At 33.5% G+C, this 19,012-nt stretch overlaps 1 protein-coding gene across 5 annotated transcripts in view; it reads left to right on the forward strand.

Annotated features, from left to right (window-relative positions):
- The window catches only part of SLC17A5 (solute carrier family 17 member 5), a 45,681-nt gene that overhangs the window by 11,957 nt on the left and 14,712 nt on the right, over positions 1-19,012 (forward strand). For 4 of the 5 annotated variants that reach the window (XM_039853297.1, XM_039853293.1, XM_039853294.1 and 1 more), the window contains exons 3-9: positions 1,456-1,689; positions 3,521-3,608; positions 4,667-4,753; positions 5,509-5,627; positions 11,143-11,301; positions 16,183-16,315; positions 17,707-17,854. In XM_039853297.1, the coding sequence (XP_039709231.1) occupies positions 1,456-1,689; positions 3,521-3,608; positions 4,667-4,753; positions 5,509-5,627; positions 11,143-11,301; positions 16,183-16,315; positions 17,707-17,854 (968 nt within the window). The remainder of the gene's footprint in view (positions 1-1,455; positions 1,690-3,520; positions 3,609-4,666; positions 4,754-5,508; positions 5,628-11,142; positions 11,302-16,182; positions 16,316-17,706; positions 17,855-19,012) is intronic. The other variant, XM_039853296.1, reaches the window with a different exon arrangement.

A 19,012-nucleotide genomic window follows, 5' to 3' on the forward strand; every position in this document is an offset into this window, starting at 1 on the left:
TCCTGAAATGAAATGAAAACTGCTTAACTGAACTGACCTATTTTTAAGACTGAGATTAGTTTAATGAGATACAGAACAATCTTTCCACCCAACTTATGGAATGTGAAACCTCTCAGGAAGTTTCAAAGGCAGGACTGAAGGAGTTCAGAACAGGCCACCCTAAGATGTGCCACTTCGGCATGTGATTTTGAGCTGCAGCCTCAGAAACTTTTATATCTCCCTTAAATAATTTAAATTAAGGGTCTTAATAAGAGCGACAACTTGATAAAAAGAGTGACAACTAGAAATAGTTTTATGATCAATCTCGAGGGCAGGGCTAACTTCTAATTACTAAACATCTGTTCTTCTTATCATCCTACATTGACCTTCCTCCCCTCTGAAGCCCCAAGGTGCCTTACCTTATCCTGAGTTCAAAAGGTCACATATACCTCATTTTTCCTTTCCATCCCTGACTCTCTCATGTATATGGGGTTTTCTTACATAAGTATATAATTAAATTTGGTTATTTTTTCTTGTTAATGTGTCTCATGTAGATTTAATTATTAGACCAGCTGGAAAACCTAGGAGGGAAGAAGAAAATTTCTTCCTCCCTCATATCAGAAAATTTGATTGTTTTAGATGCTGTTAAATAGTTTTTATGGGACTATTATTTAATCGCTATTTTCTTATAAGACTACTTGTTGCAGGAGAGTATAGATAATCTCAACTGCAGGATGAAAAATAAGATCAAGTCAATTTCTTAGTATATTCTTTTCCAAAATGTATGGTTGCCTAACCTGAGTTATTAAAGTTATTTTGCCTGCCTTGAGTTATAGTAGAGTTGATAAGTGTGTGTTCATCATTTGTTCAGAATTGAGTTTTACACACTTTAAATACAGTCATGTGCCACTTAACAACAGGGATTCATTCTGAGAAATGCATAATTAAGCGATTTTGTCATTGTGCAAACATCATATAATGCACTTACGCAAACTTAGATGGTGTAGCCTACTACGCACCTAGGCCATATGGCATAGCCTATTGCTCTGTAGGAGAAGAAAAATAATTTTCCCTCTACCTTTCTGGGTTCTCAGCTAGACATTCTTGTAATAAAATAGAGATTAACAGGAGAAAAACCAATAAAAGTTTAATAGCATGTATACTTCCTGTATACATAGGAGAGACCCAGGAAAACTGAGTAACACCAACATGGCTAAACCTACCACCTTAAATACCATTTTCAGCTGAAGACGAAAGAAGATGTTGGGGTTTAGGGAATCAGTTAATTTCCATTTACTTCTAGAAACTCCATTTCTGTATCATGTGACTCAGATACCTTGTAGAAAGCTTGCATGTTCTGTAGTCTAAAACAATAGTTCTAAATTATATTCATATGTACTTACATGCCAATAAGTTAAAGGAGCTGTTTAATCAATGTCTTAAAAGGTTGATTTTTTTTCTTCCTACTCTTTGTAGGGTAAGAGGTACCACTGGGATGCAGAAACTCAAGGATGGATTCTTGGTTCTTTTTTTTATGGCTACATCATCACACAAATTCCTGGAGGATATATTGCCAGAAAAATGGGGGGGAAACTGCTGCTAGGATTTGGGGTCCTCGGCACTACTGTCTTCACCCTGTTAACTCCCATTGCTGCAGATGTCGGAGTTGGAGCTCTCATTGTACTCAGAGCACTAGAAGGTCTAGGAGAGGTAATGTTTTTCTCTTCTGTTTTTCTTCTTACCCTGTATTGCTTTCTTGTCTTCTTAAAGATATCATTCTTTGGTATGAATATGAACCAAAAATTAACATTGGAAGATAATAGGGATTTATTTTTTAATTAGGAAAATTATTAGAAAATGGATTTGGCGTAGACCATGAAGGTAATGTTAGGTAATAATGTATAATGCTGTTTTGGAAAAACACTAACTAGAGTCATAAAAGCAGACTTTGAATAATAGCTTCACTGTATTTAACAGTGATACTTTAAGTCCTAATCGCTAGGCCTCAATTCCATCATTTTTTAAAATTGGGACTAAAATACCTGCCCCATTCTCAGTCACAGCTCAGATTGAATAATGATTGCTAGAATACTTTGGAAATTGTCAAGTACTTTTTAAATTTAAGCTTTTATCACTCATTTGAATATTCTTATTTTGTCCTTATCAAATAGGAGTGTACTAAACAAACCCCCCTTGACTACAAAATAAAAATTACCCTAGTATTACCAGGTTTCTCTTCTCCTTACCTCAGTAAAGTACACTTTATTATAGAATATTTTCTCTGACCCAGATACTGAAACTCCTTGCTGAATGAATTCCTATATTTTAACTTCTCGTCTATGCTATTGATTTAGTATTATAGTATATTGATTGTATTACTACTGCTATCTCAAGTGACTGCTTTATTTCAATAGAATTTATGTTGTGTTTATTCTTAGGTTCTTTTGTCCTTCTTTATTCCTCCAATATGTATCACATGTACATTGCCTCATCCATAAACTTAGGTCAGCTTCTTTCAGCCCTGGCATCCAATTCTCTATAAATATACCTGTATTGTCTCAAGGGTTTTATAATAAAGTTTTCCACAATGTAATCTCTGTGGACATTACTAAACGTTTTAAGCTTTATTCTATAATGACTCCTCCTGTGGATGCTTCATGATACAGATTCATACTGATTTAGAATGCCGCCTAAATCATTTTTGCCTTCCACTGGTATTTCTTTCTTTTTTTTTTTTTGTTTTTTGTTTTTGAAAGAATCAACAGAAAGTACAAAGTATTAAAGCATGTATTCTCTCATTAATAATAGCACTAACTATCATTTATCTTTACAACAATCATGCAAAATAGGGGGTATTATTTCTGTTTTACAGATAAAGAAACTGAAGTTCAGGGAGATTAACTGACCTTTCTGAGGCTATACAGTTAGTAAGTAGCCAAATAGAGCTGTGAATCCATTCTTTTGAATATACCAAACCCTTCCACTCTCCTGCAGCATCTTCTCTTCCAAGTTTCTGTGAGCCTTCCTGCCTCCTCTGTTTAATGCCTTTTTATATTTATGAGGCTAGATATCACCAGAAAGAAAAAAAACAGACTATAAACACTCTAATTAAATCTATCCTTTTTTTGTCAGACCATTTGAATTTTCTTCCAGTATCCCTAAGTGTTAGCTCAGTATTTTTAAGTTATGTGTTGCTAACATTCACATTTTATTCAGGCCATTAATGAAGTGAAAGAGTAAAATTAACCTTGAAATAAATACCTTTATGTCATCATTCAGTACATTTTTTTAGATTTATTGTAACCCTTACCTTGTAGTTCTCAAACCAGTTGACAAAAATCCACAAATCTTTGTTCAGATTTTGAAGTATTCCATCATAAGTTATTTTCATTTAACACTGTAAAGACACTTCACTTCGTGGAACCTAATTCTTGTTTGATTCTTATCCAGAAATTTCTCTTGCAACAAAATACTCAACTGAATTTAAAACATTAACAAAACTACCTATACTTCACCAGAAATATCGTTTTTCCTTCGTCAGGGTGTCACATTTCCAGCCATGCATGCCATGTGGTCTTCTTGGGCTCCCCCTCTTGAAAGAAGCAAGCTTCTTAGCATTTCATATGCAGGTGAGATAACTATTATAAACATTTTTACTATAATTTGTTATGCACATATCAGCCTTGGAGAAAAAGCGACTGACTGCACACCGGAATCATGCAATTTCTGATGCCTCCTTTGGGAGAAAATTAAGTTTTGGGAGTATGACTTTATTAATTTTTCTCTTTGGTGCAACTGTACATAGTAGTGTAGCTTAATTGACTAATGTCATTTTCTTCATTTGCCATCATTTATTTCAAAACATGTTGCCTTTTCAGATGTTGGTATAGAGAATGCTGTCTTTTTTTTAAAGTCTAATGTCTGGAAAATTGAACACTTGTCCTAAAATTGTGATTTCTTATTTTATTGTCTCATGCACATATAACTCTCAACACCTCTTTTCTTATATCTTTCTTCTATGCATTTATTTGCCATCATTTTGACCTGTAGGTGAGATAGCATGAGCTTTATGTGTGCATTTCAGTTCTACTGGATCACATAAGAACTTCTACCCTTTCTTCCATTAACTGAATGAAAACTTTTTGACCTGACTGCTTCGAAATATAGTGGTTGAGAAAGTCCTCTCTATAGTGACTTTTAAGCTAAAATCTGAGGAATAAGAATGAACCAGTCATGCAAAGAGCAGAAAGAAGAGCCTTCCAGACGATCAGAACAGTACGTAGAAGAGCCCTCAGGCAGGAAATAAATAAGGGTTCAGAGAAATGAAAAACCACTGTGGGTGGCTAGAACATAATGAAAAAAGGGAATAATGGTATAAGAGCTTTGAGAAATAGACAAGAGCCAGATTATATCAGGCCTTACGGACCATAGGAAAGAATTTTTTTTTTCTTTCCCAGATACAATGGGGAGACATCAGAGGTTTTTAATCAAGAAAGAGCCATTATCCAATTTATATTTTAAGGTGATTCTTGAAACTGTGTAGAGACTAACTTGAGAAATCTGATGATAAATTCAAGACGGATGCCATCTGTGGTTCCCCTTTACCTATTGAAGAAAGTCTAAACTTGAACTAGTCTAGTGGTCAGCATTCTCTCCAGAGTTTATAAAGTCTTTGTTGTTGTTCTAGGAGCACAGCTTGGCACAGTAATTTCTCTTCCTCTTTCTGGAATAATTTGCTTCTATATGAATTGGACTTATGTCTTCTACCTTTTTGGTAAGTTTATTGAAAAATTCAACCTAAATTATAATGTAATATTAAATCCAGAATTTAATAGCAGTCTCATAATTGGTTAAAATATACATTCCAGTTCACTGAAGTAATTATCTCCTAAACCACAAAGCTCTAAAACACTTACCTGTTTTTCAAGTTGATATAATCTAGTTGAGTTATGACCTGATAGCAGTTTTGGACTATTTCTCAATAAAAAGTGCTTTTGAATCCAGGACTTGAATATTATACATACTATCAAAATTACCATGTTGGATAGTATAAAAATGTATATTTTGAAAAATTTCTTCTCAAGCAAAGTTGGATGCTTTTACTTGATAGTTTTGATCTGTTATTTAGTCCCAAGACCTTTCATTAGCATGATGATACATATTTTTAATATATTAGATGGCCACGAAGACATTTCATGCAAGAAATCTATCTGCAATCAAAACAAAAAAACAAATCAATAAACAATAACAGATACCTATGGAAATAATAGATTATGGAAATTATATTTTAAAAGATTTGTCTGATATACCCTGATAGGAGAGCCATATTGTTAAAAGCTGTTCTCTTCAAAATTCATAGGAAATAATACAGATAGCAGTTATCAGATTAAAAAATTGTAAGAGGAACTTGAAAAGGAAAACTAGACTGAAGCCAATTTTACTTTGAGTTTATAGTTACTTTTTCAAGACATGTAAAAATTGCTATTGATATATTCTAATTTTATTTAACTGTTGTTTTTCTTTTTTAAGGTGTGGTTGGAATCATTTGGTTTGTTCTATGGATCTGGTTAGTTAGTGATATACCAGAAACTCATAAGACAATCTCCCACCATGAAAAGGAATATATTCTTTCATCATTAAAAAATCAGGTATGAACTTTGGCACATTTTAAAAATAATTTCAGAAACTTTTTTCCTTCAGAATTAAGATACCAATTTTTAATAGATATTTTTATTACGTGTGCCCTAGGCAAAGTAGAGCAGGTAAATGAAATAAATGTACGAAATATTGATTTGTTTTGTCTGAGAAATTCCAATTCTTTCTAGATTAAATCTGTGGAAAATTAAATTACTTTTTAAAGTAATTTTAAATCTAGATAATGGTTATCAAGTGAGTCTTAAGTTTGTCTTTTCTTCTTAATTAGTATAAAATAAAATGTGTTATTTATGAATAGAATCTTATAGCTACATTCCAATGTCAGTTGTTAGAAAACTAGAGTGTTTTTATCTATATTTTAAATGAGTGTGATTTAATAAGAAGACAGCACAGGACAGCACATTTATTATGATATATAATAATATTATATATATCTGTTTACTCCTCTACTGTAGATCTTTAAAAAAAAAAAAATGTCACAAAAAGCAATAAAATCTTCAGGGCTCTCTGCAGGTAAACTCAGAAGGCCATTTTCATGACTAGTTCTATGCTAGTGAGTGCTTTAAGACCATCAAAGGCTACTCTGTTTTGAAGATCTCTTTTAATAAATTGTGAGAAGACATTACCACTGCACCTACAGAGGTTTTTATTCCTGGAGATCTGGTATTGGTGTCTTTTTTTTTTTTTACTTTATTCTGAAGAACAGTATATTTTATAACTGTTTTGCTTTTCCTTTATACCTTTAAGAAAGACTACACAATTTGGCAACATTCTGAAGTAAATGGGGACCTTGGTTTGAATATTTAGTTGCCATAAATTAAGAACATTTATTGCATGCAACTTTCTATATCAATTTGCTGTTACTTGGATTGGACAGGAAAACATTTTTGTGTGTGTGAAGTTACATGTAGAAGATATCAAATATTTGTTGAATGATCTTACCCTCCCTAAATTCTAGAAAATTAACACATTTGACAACAAATAGTGCTCACTTTGGCAGCACATATACTAAAATTGGAACAATACAGAGAAGATTACATGACAACAAATAATTTTTTGTAATTTGTCCTTTTCTGTTTCAACTTATAAGAAAAAAAGCTGGTTTAGCTATTATTACAAATTTAACGATACATTCTCTATACAAGAGTCAAGACCTCACTGATGGTTCCTTTAGAAATTTCATTATCATTCAAATATCTAAAGAAAATTGGCTTTCAAATGTTGACTGGGCAGATGATCTGAACAATTTAAAAATTTCTTTCCCATTGTATTTTCATTTATCAGCAGTGGCATTTTAGAATAATGTAGAGCTCTGATAAGAACTTTAACGTTTTTTCCAACATTAGGTATAATGAAGCGATAGAGATTGTGTTTGGACATTGCTTGATTGACCTGTCTTCTCTAACAATAGCAAGAGAATAATTTCTAGATCTAGGAATTATTACACCTGTGTCTTTTGTTACAGTAGCCACTAGCCCACGTGGCTATTAAATTTTAATTTAATTGAATTAAAAATTCAATTCCTCTGTTGCACTAGCCATATTACAAGGGCTTAATAGCCACATGTGATTACTGGTTACCACATGTTCTATATCCAATAGGGCAATCAGATATAGAACATTTCCATCATCATAGAAAGTTCTATTAGATGGCACTACCGTAAAACCTTAAAGGATTTTGTCTGCTGGATATTTGGATAGCTTCTCCTAGTAACATTTAAAAATTCATCTTTAACTTGAATATTTTAATAAATGAAGAGTTTCTTCTTCCCTGAAACATAACCCGTAATGTGGAAATACTATAAATTGATCTGACAATTCTTACTGGGAGAAAAGAAAACTATTGTTTTTTACCTAGTTTACAGATGAACACCAAGCTGTAACATGTACGTATCATATTCTCTCCAAACCTCTAACTCTGTAAGAATTTTATTCATGCAATAAATAGCTATTGAGAACCTGCCATACGTCAGGCTTATGTGCTGGATATACAGCTGGTCTTCTCCCCCTCAGCTTTATTAAGGTATAATTGACACATAACATTGTATAAGTTTAAGGTGTACATGGCAATGACTTGATACACTTATATATTACAAAATGATTATCACACTAGGGTTAGTCAGTAGCTCCATCATGTCACATAATTGTCATTTCCTTTTCATGGAGAAAGCATTTAAGATCTACTCTCAGCAACTTTCAAGTACGTAATACAGTATTGTTAACTTCAGTCACCATGTTGTATATTAGGTCCCCAGAACTTATTCATCTTATAACTGGAAGTTTGTATCCTTTGACCAAAATTTCACCTACCTGTAAGCCCCTAGCAAGTACCATTCTACTCTGTTTCTATAAGTTCATCCTTTTATTCCACATTTTAATTATATCATACAGTATTTGTCTTTCTCTTTCTGATTTATTTCACTTATCATAATGCCCTCAAGGTCCATTCACATCACATATGGCAGGATTTTCTTGTTGGTAGCTGATTGTCTAAATCAATATTCTCCAAGGGCTCCCAGACCTCGGCCAAGAAGGTGGTTCACAACCACCTTCAGGGTTCACAGCAGGGACCGAGGTCTATGTCTTTTACCCAATGTAGGGTGTATAAGACTCCTCCCAGGCCCCTTGTCATATGGAGCTGGATCCTGCAGCTCCCACAAAGGCACTTTTGTCTGTAGGTGGATACCATATGAGTCTGGGATGTCTTATTTGGCCATCTTGCCGATGTCACTCTCCACTTATAGCTGGTCTTGGTTGGGTGATCCTCCAAAAACATCAGATTAAGAAAATTTCAATTAATATTTATAGACTGTGAAAATATGCCAATATTTTGAATGAAGCTAAGTTAATTTTAAATAAATTTGCTTTACTTTTGCTTTATTTGTGCAAACAAGTTTATACCTAAATTCTGGCAAAAAGCTACAAAAGCAGTTATCAGAGCCATACATTTTTCTAAAACACCACTGTCAATAAGTTTAAGTACATATAGCAGGAATCTTAAAATTATTACGTATTTCACACTAGTTTATATTTCCAAGAAGAAAGATACATTATTCAGAATATATTTAGTTTTCAGAGGTCAGATACATATAAGCTCATACCTTTCAATGCAGAAGTGTGATTTTATTTCCTCTGTGAGTTTTAAAGCCGCATAAAAAATAGCTATGTTCTAAATTCCTTTAAATTCTAAAATCTGTAGACTGGCCTTATCTTTCCTCTTTGCTATGAGCTTTTCAAGTGATGAGGGTAGATGAGGTGATTGCAGACTTCTTTAGTCTCTACAGTAGTGGCCCCAGATTTTGCTACAATTTCAAATCCCCTGGGTCTCTTTTAAAAATACTGCCACTTACCTTGTACTCATCCCCAACTTGGTTTAATTGATCTGGGATATGATCTTGGCAGGTTTTTTAAGCTCCCTGAGTGATTCTAATGTACAGGAAAGTCTGAGAACCCTTTCTCTATAGAATCACCAGTAAAGCCTTTTAAAATATATGCCTTGGCCCTACATTCAAAAGGTATTGTTTTTGATTCAGTACATCTGGGGTAGAGCCCAGCCATCTGTAATTTTGCAGTGTCAAAGGTGATTCTGAAGTATAGCTGGAATTAAGAACCACTGCTGTATAAGAATAAGTGTTCTCTCTCTTCTTCCCCTATATCTCTTGCATCTTTGATACACAATGGAGAACACAAGAGCATAGCCACCAAGTCAAATAAAAAGTACCTAGGAAGAAGTCTACAAGAAGGTTAATACTGGTTCTTCCTTATTTTGAAATAACAGTGAACCCTGAAGGCAGAAACAGATTGCTCTAGCTTTTGAGAAAGAAGCCATAGAGCCTCAGTATATAGGAAATGTAATAATCTGATGCCCCAGACCACTGGTCTCCAAGCTCTCTCGATAGTGCATCAATAAAATGATGGGGTGCTAACAATTTGAATATTTATTTACTTACTTATTTATAGGTTACTTACATGTACATTATACATGTACATTATAAAACAAAAAATAGACTTTAAAGGATAACTAAGATGAAAGAGTAAATACATAAATTTAAATTTTAATAGGAAAAATCTTTTTATCACTTAAAATTAGTAATAATAATGCGACTTAATAGGAACAATGTTGGAATATGTTGCACTTGATGAGCCTGCCATTATTTTGCTTGGTGTGATAGCTGACAAAGAACTCATATGAGGAAAAGTGACAGCTCTACTATTTTCTTAGTGTTCACTTGTGCTTACATTATTAGACTCCTGTTGACTCTTTATAAGAATATTTTGAAGATACTGTCAAGTTTGTGAGATTTGTTTTAATTGAAACTGGCTAATAAAATCTATAAATTCACTTTAAAAGGCAGATATATATAATACATTGAGAACAAACAAATAAGTGAGGACACTATTAACCCCTTTGTATTGAGGAGATCATATAATATGTGATTTTGTTAGTGTCAATCAATTTTAACCGAACTGCAAGGCAAACAAAAGTTTTATTTGGTGGTATTTTTAGTAACTATAAATCCAGGAGAAACAGATTTGGGTAGAAACTTGACTATGTTCAAAGGGGGGAAAGAAAAGGACAACGTTTATAAAGACAGAAAAAGAAGGGCTTCTAAAGGGGTTATGCAGATTGCTTTGAAAAACTGTGATTGGTGCTGGCAAGCAGACTTACGCTATGTTATACAGGATTAATTGCTTGTATCTATTGCTAGGTGAAAAATACATATTTTAATAGTTTAGTAATACAGAGCCAGTTCCAGGAGCTGTATCAGGATATAGCTGTTTGGTTTAGCCCAGTTCAAAAATTGTTTCACAAGAAGTGGGTGTATTAACTCAGCTTCCTGAAGGCCTCCTGACTCCCTTTTAGATTTCTCTCCTGACAATATCAACTCCATTTTGCTGTTTTTCTTATACACCTGGCATACTCCAGGGCCAACCTATTTATTAAATATTAATAGAGTTATTAATTTCTTTTTTTAGAATAAAAGTGAGTATAGGTAGAAGTTCTAATATATCACTCCACACCCCTGTAGATCATCTTGCATACCCCTCAGGTGCTTACACCCTACTTTGAAAGACATTACTCCATTTAGCTACATAAAAAAACCTATTGCACAGTCCATATAAATCACTGTAATTGAATAAAAATTCGATAATGAAATATAAATTCTAATAGGACTTCCAGTCACCTTTCTCTTTATGCCAACCTTTGAATTTGATTATGAAACTATTCTCTATTTTATAAATGGTGAAATCAATACTGTAGGTGACTTCTGACATTCGTAAAGAGCCTTTGAGGTTAACATTATACTAAGATTACTTTTCTGTTGTTCTTCTAATCTGAAATGGGCTCTCTTACTGTTTAATATTTTAAAAGAGTTGGTTTAAAATCTAGAATTTACTAATCAAGGCAGAAAATGTGTTCTAGATGGAATTTTGGCTAAGAAGATATAGATCTAAACATAGCATAAACATAGCTGTAGTTTATCCTAATTGTGCTTGTTTTTTTCAGCTTTCTTCACAAAAATCAGTACCGTGGATACCCATGCTGAAATCTCTGCCACTTTGGGCTATTGTTGCTGCACATTTTTCTTACAACTGGACTTTTTATACTTTATTGACATTATTGCCTACTTATATGAAGGAGATCCTAAGGTTCAGTGTTCAAAAGGTAAGAAAACATAGTCATGTGCTTCTTATCTTCTTATATAGAGTACATATTTTAAACTACACATAGAATTTGTTATCTATATGAAATTCAGTTATTTTGTATCTTCCATTTTACTCTGATATACTGAATTCTAGTTTTGCTTCACAGTGTTCTTTCTTTTCTCTGTGTGTGTTAACTCTTGATTCAAGATATCTTTTGGCTGGTAACCCTTTAACCATAAAGTCCTACTAAGTAAAATCCTACTAGTAACAGGCTAGGACATCAGATGACAAATTCAAGTAGTATCAATATTCACTTCTAAAAAGGATGTTAGTGGGACTCTGATGGCAGCTGAGAGGGACATTGAGAGGTATAACATCTCTCTTATGCAGAAGTTGCTCTGCAGCATCATTTAGGCATCAGAAGAGCTATCGTTGTAAAGCTATAGAAGGACCTTCCTGAAACTGCCAGCTCCTTTTGAATTCAGCAAATCGAGGCAGTTCCTATTATCTCTATGTTGATAGATTTTGCCTTTAAAGAGATTTGAGGAAAAGCCTCAAGAGAAAAAGGCACAGTTTGTAAGGAAAATTGATGGTATTTTTACTTTCAAAATAAAGATAGATCGAAGACCTAAATGTAAGAGCTAAAACAATAAAACTCTTAGAAAGTATACATCCATGTAACTTTGGAGTAGGCAACAGTTTCTTACATATAACACCAAAAGCACAATTAACCAAAGAAAAAAATAAATTGGACTTCATCAAAATTAAAAGTTTTTGTGTCTCAAAAGACACTATCAAGAATGAAAACCCACTGAATGGGAGAAAATATGTGCAGTTCATATATCTGATAAGGATCTAGTACCCACAAGATATAAAGAATTCTTACAACTCAATAATGAAATAACAAATAACCCCATTTTTTTAAGTGAGCAAAGGATTCGAATAGACATTTCTCCAAAGATACACAAATAGCCAACAAGCCCATGAAAAAATTCTCAACATCATTAGTCATTAGGGAAATTTGAATCAAAACTATAATGAGATATTACTTCACATCTATTAGAATTTGTTTAAAAATAACAAATGTTGTTGAGGATGTAGAGGAAATGAAACCCTCATATATTACTGGTGGGAATGAAAATGGTGTAGCCACTGTGGACAAGTTTGTTAGTTCCTCAAAAAGTTAAACTTAAAGTTATCATATGACCCCGCAATTCCAATCCAAGGTCTGTACCCAAGGGAATGGAAAATATATGTCCACACAAACGTGCACGAATGTTCATAACAGCATTACTCAACCAAAAAGTGGAAACAACCCAAATGTCCATCAGCTAGTGAATAGATAAACAAAAAGGTGGTATATTCATACAATGGAATATTAATCAGCAGCCCAGGGTAGGCCACCCCAAGATATCCCACAATGGCATATTGATTATTTTGAACTAAAATAATTTGAGAAGCAGCAGGAGTGGGTGGAGCTCTCTAACTCTCCTGCTACTCTAAATTTAAAAAGAGAGAATAAAAGTCTCATCACCTTTTTTTCCATGGGACCCTGCAGATAGAGAATCTGGGAGGCTGACAAGGTAAGGAAAAGCTTACCTGTTATCTTCTCATTGTCAACTTTCCCCCAAGGATCTCTTAGCTGCCATGGTCCCAGGAAAAGGCAGTTTTTCCCAGCAGTGAAGTCTCCTGGCTGGTTAGCCAAAACTGTTGGAGAAGTGGGAGCATTCCTGCCCTTTTATGCCTCTTTAGTTCTTATGGCTGGACGAGTAATAATAAAGTTGACACAAGGCTAGAGTAACAAGAAGAAAACCAATTTAATAACGTGCACATGGGAAAATCACAATGTGATACTCAGATCATAAAATGAGACAAATGACTGAACCAGGCACATTTTTGTACCTTTAGACAATAAATTTGTGAGAAATTGACAGGACAAAGAAAATTAGTGCTCGTGGGAAAGGAATCTAAGCAAGGTTTGGACTTAGGTAGTAAATTGGTAAAAGCATTTCAAGGTTTGCTTATATAGGCCTTTCAACTCTGGATTTTTAACTTTGTGATAAGTATACCTCTCAACTCTCTGGAACAAGAAGGGCACCAATCACATAGATTTATTTCTTGCTTTTAGAGAGACAGAGGAGAGTCAGAACTCCTTCCACTCTGCTGCTTCTCAAGTGATTTTAATTCAAAATAATATCCCATTGTGGGATATCTTGGGGTGACCTATCCTGGGCCCCCATACCCTAGAAGTAAAGAAGCAGCTTAGATGCTGAATGTAAAGATAACAAGGCTGACTGCACAACTGTACTGGCTATTTGGACTTACCAGCTTTAAACGTTGTCAAAGTGCATCTTTAGTCACCTGTCTTTCAAAGCATACTGAAAACATTGACCACATGCACCAAACCTTGAACTTTATTCAGGCAGCTGAGCTGTGAAGAACTCTTCTGCCGACTTTTGAAAAACAATATCACTTATATACCAAAATATATCCACGAATGGCATTGACGGAAGTTAAACTAAAACGAAGCTTTAACAATAGCATGGGATAGATTTGTTGTGAGCAACCTTGTGTTTCCTAAACTCTCTGTTAACAGAGCCTGACTATAATCTACTACTACAGTGATGAATTACATGCATATTTAAAGATTATTCAACTGATGTTTCTATTTGAGATTTTAAGTTCTATAATGAGGGACTTTAAAGCAAGAATAATTTATCTTTCATTTTCATACAAAAAAAAAGCATTTTCTTTTTTAATCAAAATTTTAAAATGTGAATAGAGTTTGAAAATAATTCTCTAGTTATATAGAAGCCCCTTTTATTATTGAGGTAACATTGGTTAATAACATTTTATATTTCAGGTATACAACATTATAATTTGATATCTGCATATGCTATATAGCATGTTCACTACCAAAAGTTTGGTTTCCATTTATCACCATATATTTGACCCTCCTCAGAGCCTCTTTTTAATATGGATTTTTTTTCTTAAAAATCAATTTATCACACTCATGAAATGGCCTTTGCTTAAGCAAAACCTTGCTTTGAGAAGCATTGTATTTAAAATTATAATCTCACATTAATTTACTATTTTAAAGCTCTTGATATTTTTAATGGATTTTTTAAATGATTTTTAAATTTTTTAATTATAGTTGGCATACAATATTATATTAGCTTCAAGTGTACAACATAGTGATTAGACATTTATATAACTTACAAAATGATCGCCCCAATAAATCTAGTACCCACCTGACACAATTCATAAGTATTACAATTATTGACTGTATTTCTTATGCTACACTTTACATCCCCATGACTAGTATGTAACTACTAATTTGTATGATCTTTTGTTATAAGCTTGCTTTTTCATATAAGTTTAGTTTCATTAGTTATCCTCATTTTTCTTTTTTCCTAGTTTTTTCCAATTCTAGCACCCTCATTGCTTACGACTCAGTGAGAGGACAATATCTGTTACCCTTTTTTTGGATATTAATATTTTGGAATCTTTTTTTAAGCAAATGAATATAAAGAATCATATCCTTGAACAGAAAGCTTAACTATGGAAAATGCCCATGGAATGAGTAAATGTTGAAGATTTTAGTAGTTTTAGGTTGTTGGGAGAGTTTTTAACATTGGGACATTAAGTGGAAAATTTCAGTAACTTTGATGAATTATCAGTCTAATCTCACCAGGGAATAAGACCAAGACCTGAAAATTTACTTCTCTATTTGCTACAGTTTATTCATGTGTAGGATTCTGCCATAAGTAACAATAGAAGTGATCTCACTATTCAAAAGTCTAAATGGAATAAAATTTAAAGAGGATATTACACAGCTTAGTACCAGAAAGAAACAAAAATCTTCAGCTACAGAAGTAGGACTGGAAGCATGCAACGTCTAAATATAGAGGACCACAAACTGTGATGAAAAAATTAAATCTCTTCTTAAGCACACTTAAATTTTAAATATTAACAGACTTTTCTGGTTTGCATCATGAATGATGCTTAAATGGAATTATTGCAAGATGTAAATATCACTGGTAAAATATCTTTCTGTGTTTTTTTGTGTTTGGAAACATGAACAAGTATACCCATCTCTCTTAAGACTATAAAAACATTTGTTTTTATCAGAATTAGGCCATTTAGTCTTGGCACCTCAGGTTTGTGCTGAGGAAAAAACAAATAGAAAAAATTTCTCTCTTTTTTTCCAGGTGTGTACTTTTCATTTTACAGAACTTGTGATTTCCTAGAAAGCTATCAAATAATTTCCTGCAAAGCAAATAAAACATTTCCATAACAAATTCGGTTTCATATCTCCTGGTGTTTTCATTTTGTTTAAGTGGTAAATTTACGGGAAAAGAAGAGGGAAAGAAAGAGGTTTCTCTATCACCTCCTTGCCTTTGTCCTCTCATAGCACGTGCTAAAGGCACCAAACACCTGACCTAGATGGTGTTCACTTTAGAATAATTCATTAAGCTATACATTTGATTTATGTAGTTTTCTGTATCTGTTTTATTTTATAATTAAAAATTATTTTTTAAATAAATAAATAATTGAAAATTGAAGTCAGAAATTGTCCAGTGGGGAAAATCCATAGGCTAATAGGAAGATATCTTTCTTCGCTGAATCTACAGCCCAGGTCCCAAAATAACATTCAAGATTACCTTGAGCAGACTGGACAATGGTGAGCTCTGTTTCCCTCTGAGACACGATCTGAGGGCTTGCATTGAACTGAATCCCAAAATCCTTCTAAAAACCAAACTTATTTACTATAACTATATAAAAACAGTGTATTGCCATGTATTTCCTTCGTTTTTTAGTGGTGGTGGATGTGTGTGGGTATGTTGTTTTGGTTCTTCCTCCCACCATAGTTAATCCTGTATCTTCTTGTTCCTTCCAGAATGGGATTTTATCTGCAGTGCCTTATTTCGGCTGTTGGTTATGTATGATCCTGTCTGGTCAAGCTGCTGACCATTTGAGGGTAAAATGGAATTTTTCAACTATATGTGTTCGAAGAGTTTTTAGCCTTATCGGTAAGTGAAGTGAATCAGGTTTTGTTTTGGCTCACAGTTATTTACTACTGTGTCTACAGTGCAAGACAAAGTAAAAAATAATAACATTAGTCATTTACTTTGCTCACATATTAAAATAGTATGTTTTAATGCATGTAGTGCATTTCTGTATAAAATGGCTTTCTTTGAACTATGCATTTTGAGGATTAACATTTATCTCCACTATCATATTATCATATCATATGGCATTAAGAAAAGCAGTCCCTAGAATTTTATGTCACTTTTTTTCAGCTCTAAGTTTGTAATGAAAATAACATTTTTAAGCCTCCACTCCTTTTCTAAGTGAATACATTATAAATTTCGAACCAAAAATATCTACTAACATCATTATATGAAATGAGGAGCTCTAAATCAAAGTACTCAAAGGAACCTTAAATAATCATGTGTTTCAGACTCTGCTTTCAGAAAAGTAAAATTTAAAACTATCTAGGACAATTATTCAATTTCTTTAAAGAGTAAGTAGAGACCCTGGAAGTTGCTAATGGCGATACTTCAGTAATTACATTGTAAAAGGACCCTATTCGGGATAATTCTGCCAACACCTTCTGAGCAGCTACCACTGAAAGGTACTGTCCTGTTTCACTGCTTGCTTACTTCGACTCTCAAGAAAATTTTCCACATCTGCAAGTAAAGTAAATTCCGTTAAATTCATAAAAGGCCTTTCTTTTTTTTCGCTTCCTGTAGACCTGCTCTGTCCAGTACAGTAACCATGTGTGTCCATTTAAATTTAATTGAAATTTAAAAATAAGTTTTTCAGTTGCAGTTGCAGTATATACAAATACAACATTGCCATCACAACAGAGTTATTGGATAACACTGCTGTAGACACAAAAAAAATGGCAGCCTACTCATCAAGTCCCTTCCTATCTTGTATTTTATGCTTAACTGCCTATAATAAACTATGCATATTGTTTTCAGTTATTGAAACCTAATTGGAGTGTTTTTATAACTTTATCCAACAAAGTTTATTATTTAGTTTATCTTCTTTGGTTATGTGAATTTTAAATCACACTCCATAGCAACTATTGCTTCTATCTGGGACCATATTTTTCAGTCATTCTCTTCTTGCTCTAACATTGTAGAACTTTAGCTGAGCCCTGGTCACATGTAGATTTAATGACATTGCATAAAGAAAATTTTTTTTTACTTTTATATTAGCTGCATTGTGCCTATATATTTTTCAGTTTTTTTTCACAAAACTACATAATTTGAACTTAGAGTCTTCTATGAAGTACAACATTTCTACAGTAGGTGGCAGTAATACCCAGTTTCACATTTATGCTGTATTAAGGTAGAGCAAGCAAATATTAATGCCGGGGCTTCTTTTTCTTTTTATAACTTTTTAACTTAAGGAATGATTGGACCTGCAGTATTTCTGGTAGCCGCTGGATTTATAGGTTGTGATTATTCTTTGGCTGTTGCATTCCTGACCATATCAACAACACTGGGAGGCTTTAGTTCTTCTGGATTTAACATCAACCATCTGGATATTGCTCCTTCGTGAGTACTAGTATAAAGATTGGCTGTGATTAAGTCATTTTTCAGTTGTAAAATATACATAACATAATATTTACCATTTTAACTATTTTTAAGTGAACAGTTTGTGGCATTAAGTGCATTCACATTTTTGTGCAACCATCACCACCATCCATCTCCAGAACTTTATCTTCTCAAACCGAAACTCCCTACCCGTTAAACACTAACTTCCCATTCCCCCTTCCCCACCCCAGCTCCTGGCAACCCCCATTCTACTTTCTCTCTATATAAATTTGAATACTCTAGGAATGACATTAAATTCTTAAGGAAGATTTCAGTTTACACAATAATTAAAGCATGAAGTTGTTTTTAAATTTAAATTTCTAACTATGATCAACTCTGTATACAATGTTCCCATAAAAACATTACATATAATACATTATAACTTGTATCTTTCAACCCAGCTAGAATAGGAATTCTGTGAAGGCCAAGACTCTATCTTACCATCCTCAGGGCTCACCATCGTGCTTTATACATAATGGGCATTTAGTTTCGTGGATGAATACCCAAGACCGTACCAGTCGATTTGTTCAAGTGTTATCTTACCCATTTACAGATGTATTTATCTAGCACTCAGTAGCTTATAAATCTTTCATAAATGTGCTTTTGTTTTATCCTTAAAGCATTCCTATGAGATAGGTATTCTTGACCTATTTTATGATGAAAGAAACTCCAATTCAAAGAAGTTAAGTGATTTTACTTACACCACACAGCTAATAAATGATAGAGCCAAAATTGAACCAAAACTTCTTACTGTTAAGTTCAGAATTCTTTCTACAGCTGCTTTTCTGGAAATATTCTTTGGGCCACATACTTCTAGAATATGTTTTGTGCTAGTTGACAAGGTAGAGGAGGGGACTATAAATATTTTAACCCAGAAGATTTTCTGCACTTAAGTTTTTTTAATAATGTATACAAACTTATTTTTGGAGAAGTGGAGTCTCTCAACATCTTTCCCCTAACCCAAATCCTTTACACCCAGACTACGCAGAATCTTCATATTGCTATGGATCCTCAGTCTCCCATCTTTTCAGTAAGTACTTCAAGATAAGCTCCACAAAGCTGACTCTCATAGAACTCAAGCAGACCTTTGAAATGATTCTAATCCAATCTCTCATTTTA

Source organism: Pteropus medius, unplaced genomic scaffold (assembly GCF_902729225.1).
Source record: "Pteropus medius unplaced genomic scaffold, Ma_sr-lr_union100, whole genome shotgun sequence".
Lineage (NCBI taxonomy): Eukaryota > Metazoa > Chordata > Mammalia > Chiroptera > Pteropodidae > Pteropus > Pteropus medius.